The sequence below is a fragment of the Cryptomeria japonica genome, chromosome 3 (assembly GCF_030272615.1).
Source record: "Cryptomeria japonica chromosome 3, Sugi_1.0, whole genome shotgun sequence".
Taxonomy (NCBI): domain Eukaryota; kingdom Viridiplantae; phylum Streptophyta; class Pinopsida; order Cupressales; family Cupressaceae; genus Cryptomeria; species Cryptomeria japonica.
Window position 1 is genome coordinate 84,829,925 of NC_081407.1, and position 7,179 is coordinate 84,837,103.

Here is a 7,179-nt window from a genome sequence, read left to right on the forward strand (position 1 = left end):
TTGCACCTAGGAAATTGTGTTATGATTTCCTAAGCCAACATGAAATCTGAATGTTTATATATATCATCTCTGTAAAACTTCAATAATTGATGGTATGCGTGAAGAGCGATTTTTTTTTGAAGAGAAATGTGTGTTAAGATAAAGAGTATGTTGAAGATCAATGTGTGTTAAGATAAAGAGCATGTTGAAGAGCAATGTTGAATGTACTTAGAAGGATTGGATCAAGAAAGTATTGTGCTACTCAGAACAAATCAAATCATTCTTGTTATTTTTTAACCATTACAACAGAATCAAATCCCTTAACTGGGTAAGCTCTAACAAGATTCATTGTATATATCCTCTAACAGGTGATCCATTAGTTTGGATTCTTAAATCCTCCAGCAAGGTTACTCCTAACAGGGTTCTACTCTTAACAGGGTATAAGCTTCTAATGAAGATTTGGGATCTCTAACAAGATTCCCTCCTAACAAAGCACTTTGCAGACCTTAACCAGTTAGTTATCTATTACTGCAAATAGTTTACTTGTGAGTCTCATCTCACCATGGTTTTTACCTATTTGGGTTTTCCATGTATAAACACTTGTGTTATGGTAGATGCTTTAATTTTTGTGGATGGTATTATATCTTTATGGATTGCATGCATTGTGTTTATAAGTTTTGTTAAGTTCATCTACCTGTTAGTGTTTGATGTAGTATTTTATTTGGTGTCATTGATTCACCACCCCTTCTCAGTACTTTTCAAGTCCATCAATTGGTATCAGAGCCAAACTTCTTTGAAGCCTAATCGCTTAGAAGGGAGCCTTGAATCCACCATGGGGGACAGGAGCTACTTTGAGATGGCGAGAGAGCTAGAAGCCAGCAAAAATAAGCTTGAAAACCTAAGGGTCAAACCGAAACCTTCTCATTTCAAAAGGAGAGAGCTAACTGAACAACTATTAGAGATATCGGATAATAGTTCTTTAGATGAAGCCAATATTGATGATTTAGTAGAGGAAGTTGAAAAGTTAAATGGTGAGAAACTAAATTTGAGGAGAGAGATAGAAGATCTCACTATTCGCATGAGTCAGGAACTGGAAGCCAAAAGAGCTATTGAGATCTTATCAAGGAAAGAGATCAAGAGATTACAAAGATCAAACGGGAAAAATACAATATGCATGAGAATTTGATTGTTGAAAGAGAAAAAAAGGAGATCCTACAGCTAGATCTTGAGTGTGCATCATCTCTAAAAGAGAACCTATCTAAGCATAATGAAGATCTCATCAAACAACTTACTGAAGCCAATGAGAAGTTGCAGAAGTTCATCAAAAGTACTACCATGCTTGAAGAACAAATTCAATCACGAAGAATGAAGGGTGATATCTCTGGACTTGGTTTTCACACAACTGAAAAAGGTGAATGCTCCTATACAAAGATAAACAATCCTAAGAAAAAATATGCTCCTGAGATTAATAAGCCTACCGGTAAGGTCTTTAAACCCATCTGCTTCTTTTTCCATAGACCTGGTTACACTACAAATGTTTGTAGGGACAAACCTAACAAAAATGCAAACTACAATACTAGGTATGTGCTCAATAAATTTGAAGGTCATTGCTTCACATGTAGAATGTATGGACATAGATTTATTGAGTGCAGATATGGAGCAAACAATCTCATGCATACATGCATACAAGACCAAATGGTAACTAGATAAGGAACTTTGATAACTGGGTAAACCTAAACTGGCAAATATCCTACATCAACTGGTTTAATCCATTCAAGATGGAAAAGGTAACAAATGTTATTTGCACCTTCTGTAATAACTTTGGCCATGTGATTATGAACTGCAAAAAACCTTGGAGATGATCTGCAGGACCTTGGAGATAATCTCGCTTGCGGGTAGGCCCATCATGTTCGTATGCCATCCGCTCCTTTTCCCGAGTCTGTCTAGGAAACGACGCCAAATGTTTTGCCAATAAAGTGTAATTCAATGCATTGCAAAAATAATAGACATGATAGAATACAACATGACAGAATATAAAGGAACTCAGATCTTCATTGATTCATAATAATGTCAGTACAATGACAATGACCATACTAACCCTGTCTCCATGACCAAGGACTCCCTAATATATAAAGGTGATCGGTCAGTTACTCAGTATCAACTGTCGACAATCGACAGGTTAACTATTGTCATTAACTCTAATTACATTAAATGTCTTATTGCTTAATTACCCGACAACATCATCCCCCCCCAAAATAAATGTCATCTCTGAACGACAAACAACAAAATGGGAATGATATGCCTACAACAGAGAACAACTACGAAGCCCACAAAATAACAACTACACACAGACTACTAAGGGGGTATGGGAGGCATCCCTGATGGTGGAGGGGCTGAGGCTGCTACTACCAACTGCTCCCAAAGCTGTACCACCTGGTCGGTTTGGTATCGGAGGTCCTGCTCAGCCTACAACTACCGCTCCTGGGAACCCTCACTCGAAACATTGCCTCCATCAATTCTTGATGCTTCACTTCCAACTCGGCTGCCAGGGTAGCAACTCTTGATTCTGCTGAGGCTCTCTAATTTGATTGCACTGCTAACTCTACCTTCATGGCACTCAATTCTCCTCTCATGATGGCAAGGATCTCATCTATACTCCTAGCATGGGTGCGCTGCCGCTCTAACTCTATCTCTAATGCAAGGATGCGAGTGGCCAACTCCTCCTAAGCCCTATCTGCCCTGAGCTGAGTCTCTCGAAGCTCGAGATACCTATCACGTATAGCCTGCTCAATCCATCCGACCACAAACTATGTCTGACTCCCTCCAGCCACCTCCTGGCTCTACCACTCTGCTTGCATCTCTGGAAGATCAAGTGTCGGCCATCCATGCTGCTCAAAACACTGCTGAAATGCCACTGCTACTCTAGATGTAGCAAATGCAAGGAGTTTCCGCAAAGTGAGCTGTTCGACAGACTCCTCTACTGTCGAGGAAACCAGTAACTGAACCTCCTCCTCCATCCTGGCTAAGAACTGCACCATAGCAGTAGGTCTCCCGTCTCCAATCCATCCAACCTGATGCTGCTGCTACGGTGATACCGCCCCCTCCTCCACCAGCGGTGTATTTATATCGCCTTGCTTTCTAGTGCCACTGTCCAAGTCAATAACCCCTGGAGGTGAAGGAATACAAGGGTAGGAAGGTGTGGGTGGTGCCTGACTGTGTGGGGATGAAGGTAGAGCCTCATATCTGTCTAGCCATGAATTGAGAACATCCCTCGCTGGCCTCTCCTTGACCATCCTTTGGGCCTCCTCTGTCCTACGTTCCGTCAGGATGACGGGCATGCGTACTGGTGCACTCGCTTGTATCCTCATCTTGGTTGTGATTGGCGATGGTTGGACTAGTGGAGGCTGAGGATGCATCTGACCAAACCCAAGTATGGGGATGGTAGAGATAGTAACCACTGTGACTCTAGATGATGCCAATGGTCCTCCCTTTCCTCCGACGGTCAGGAATGCTGGAGTAAATACCACTTGGCTGGTCCTGCCAGCTCCCCCTCTAGGCATTCCATGATGCCCCCTCGGTACACTTGCCAACAATACTATCTGAGTGGTGGGGGTCTCCTGCGGCAGTACTGGTTGCTCGGTCTATGAAAGCCTGAAGGTGCTATCTTCCTCTAAATCATCCGACCCCTCACTTTCTTCCTCACTAGTGCCATGTCATCCTGAATCCGTGTCACTGGCTGACACCACTACATTGACCTGTCTCCTCCTCTTCCTGCTAGTCTATCCCTCGGCACTAGTCAAAATATCTAGCTCTGACCAATAAAATATAGCTGGCTTAAGGGAGTCGATGCTATCCCACGGATGCCATCCTCTATGGTGTGGTGGCATCTGTACCCGCATGGAATCTAAAAATAATCCGATAGAATGATGTGACATATAAAATACTTTATGTTTCAGCTTCATATAGTCATGGGCTCTGTCTGATAGTAGACTGGCCCAATCATACACCGTGCCCTTTCTGAGTCCTGCCATCAATGTGATCATAGGTACTGCTGCATCCGATGCTTTGCTGGTGCCAGTCAACTTGCTCTGTACTACGTCAAGTAAACATTGCCAAATGCCAGATTTTAAAAATGTCTTCTTCAGACCTCTTCCCTTCAGATCTAGGATGCAACTCCATTCTTCTATAGTCAAGTTGTCCCTACACATTTCTTTTAATAGTTGGGTTCTTCTTTCCTCAGACAACTTTGTTACCTTTTTGTCAATCTTTTTACCTTTGTCAGGAATGCCAAATACTCTCTCAAAATCATCATAGTTAAATGAAACAATGATGTCAGTGTGCTGGAAATTGAATGATGATGTGCGAAGTTTAGGATCATATGTTTTAATCATTTGTCGTAGGCAGGGTTTGAATTCCTTAATATTAAAAATGGGCATTTGAATAGGATCATGGACCCTAGCTTTTGTTAATTCAATTTTTACCTTAATATCTGACGAGCTCATGGCATTTTCCCACCATTGCCTGCACACCGTTCCAACTAAACCCTCAAATAGAATTGTATCTGCGGTGACCTGTGTAACTCTTCCCTTTCCTGCATCCTGTGCAATTGCTTTGCCCTTGTCTTGGTCACCCATTGCTACCGCAGGTTTCTTTCTGGCTTCCTTCTTGGTTTTCTCTTCTCTTTCTTGTAATTTCTTCCTCTAGTCTATCTTTTTCAATCCCCTAGGTTCAGTCACCATTAATAAAATAAAAATTCCTTCTCTGGGGTTCGATTTGTAATTGTTTCGAGCCTTAACTGTCTTTCATTTTGTATGGATTTGCCTTGCTAATGTGGTACAACTGATTTGATTGTACGGCTATCACCCGACAATTTTCTAACTGGCAAGTAGCTGATTTGTCCATACAGATGTCTTTATAACCCGACAATTTTCTAACTTGGCAATTTCCTGAGTATTCATGCCATATAAAACACTTAATGACAAAAAAAATAACTTTAACTTTTTTCTGTACATCCCTTTTTTCTTTTTCTTTTTTTTAAAACTCAATTCCGTACGTCTGTATGGCCTTTTCCGTACGACCGTACGGTTTTAAAATTTTTTTTTTTAAAAAAATTCATACAGTACGGTAGTACGAACCCACTGTACTATTATTTCCATACAATAGCATTTTTATATTTTTTTAATTTTTTAATTTTCCATTTTTTTTCCTACGGCACCGTACGGGGTCGTACGGACCTACCATACGGTCATTTCCATATGACCGCACTTACCTGTCCGCTTGGGTGGACCTTGTCTCTTGCCTCCATTGGTGATAGATTTTCAACTTGGAGCCATTTATAGCATCAAGCACCTCCATCCCATCCATCGTCCACAACTTGATGGCTCCGTTCTCGCCAACTTCGCGAATCTTAAAGGGACCTAGCCGTTTTACCTTGAACTTGCCTGGCTTAATTTCATTTTGACCATTAAACTTCAATACCAATTGCCCCGATGTGAACTGCATCCTTCTTAAATGTTTGTCATTCCAGGCGTTTCGTCGTTGCTAAGCTGTCTCTGTTGCCCATTGTGCTATCGTTCATCTTTCATCCAACTTATTTAGGGCGTATAGTCTCTCCCGGAGGCTTTCCATGTCACCTAACCTGTTGTCAATGGCAATTCTGAGACTTGGTACCATGAATTCCACCGGCACCATAGCCTCCTGGTCGTATATTAATTGGAATGGTGTCTGCCCAGTGGTTACCTTGTAAGTTGTTTTGTATGCCTAAAGTACCAACGGTAGATGCTCCTCCTAGTCTTCCTTCTCAACCCCGCAGGACTTATAAATTACTGACACCATGATTTTGTTGGTTGCCTCAGCTTGGCCATTTGCCCGAGGATAGTATGGACTTGATAGAGAATGGAAAGTTTTGAATTTGGTTGTCAATAGCTAGATAATGTGGTTTACGAAGTGCCCTCCTCTATCACTTGTCAACTGTATAGGTATTCCGTACCGGATGATAATCTGTTCATAAATGAATCTCACCATACTAATGGCGGAGTTGTCTACCAAGGCCCTCGCTTCAACCCATTTGGTCAAGTATTCGGTCACCATGACAATGTATCTACATCGTCGGGCCCGACTTGGTTTCAACGGACCAATGAAGTCTAACCCCCATCTTTCGAACAACTCTTGAGCATTCGACGGGTTGAGTGGCATAAAATCCCTCTTTAATGGTCGTCCAGCGCATTGACATGTATCACAACTTGTCACCCATTCTCTGGTGTCATTATGCACTGTCAGCCACCATAAGCCTGCTAGTAAGACTTTCCTTGCCGTCGTGTCCGGTCCCATGTGTCCTCCTGTGACCCCTTCATGTGCTTCTCTTAGGACTCTTGGGATTTCCTCTTCCAAGATGCATCATCGTAGGATCTGGTTAGGTCCGATCTTGTAGAGAAGGCCATTTATAAGTTGGATCATTCTTCTTCTTAGTACAAGTTTTCATCTTTCGCCTGACGACATTTCCTTAGGAAATTTTGAAGTTGACAGGTATTCGCCCACACTCATGTACCAAGCAGGAAGGACGGTAATGCGGAAGAGATGGGCATCCAAAAAATCCTCATTAACACCTTCGGCCAGCTCTCCAGACTTGATCCGTGATAGCTGGTTGATGATGACATGGCTCTTGCCAGGTCTAACAATGATGTTGAATGTAAATTCTTGTAACAACAACAGCCATCGGCTAATCCACCCCTAGATGATTGGCTTGTTCACCAGGTACATCAATGCCTGGTGATCCACATAAAATGTGAATTGTGTCACCAATAGGTAATGTCAGAATTTTTGGATAGAGTATACCATCCAGAGGGATTCTCTCTCCATTGTGCTGTAATTCTTCTCTGCTTTTGACAAGAGTCGGCTTGCAAAATACACTGGGTGGTCCAGCCCATGGCTACCAAACTGCGCTAGTGTGGCCCCTATGGCAAAGTTGGATGCGTCGACATGTACATGGAACTCTTTGTCCCAGTCTGGATATGTTAGGATTGGCGCACCTACCAACCATGACTTTAACTCCTGGAAAGACTCTTCTTGGGTTGTCCCCCAAATGTACGACTCCCCCCTTCATGTCAGCATCTCAAGTGGGTATGATACTTGGGAAAAGTTCTTAATAAACTGCTTATAATACCCAATGTGTCCAAGAAATGACTTGATGCCAGTGACATC

General features: G+C 42.2%; 1 protein-coding gene across 1 annotated transcript; it reads right to left on the reverse strand.

Moving 5' to 3' along the window:
• Positions 1-5,904: 5,904 nt before the first annotated feature.
• On the reverse strand, positions 5,905-6,309 carry LOC131027952 (uncharacterized mitochondrial protein AtMg00750-like). The gene has a single exon (XM_057958048.1). The coding sequence runs from the start codon at positions 6,307-6,309 to the stop codon at positions 5,905-5,907; it is 405 nt and encodes a 134-aa protein (XP_057814031.1).
• Positions 6,310-7,179: the final 870 nt, after the last annotated feature.

Excerpts from the sequence above, each read along its gene's own strand:
- LOC131027952 (XM_057958048.1), bottom strand. The coding sequence starts at position 6,309 with ATGGGACCGGACACGACGGCAAGGAAAGTCTTACTAGCAGGCTTATGG.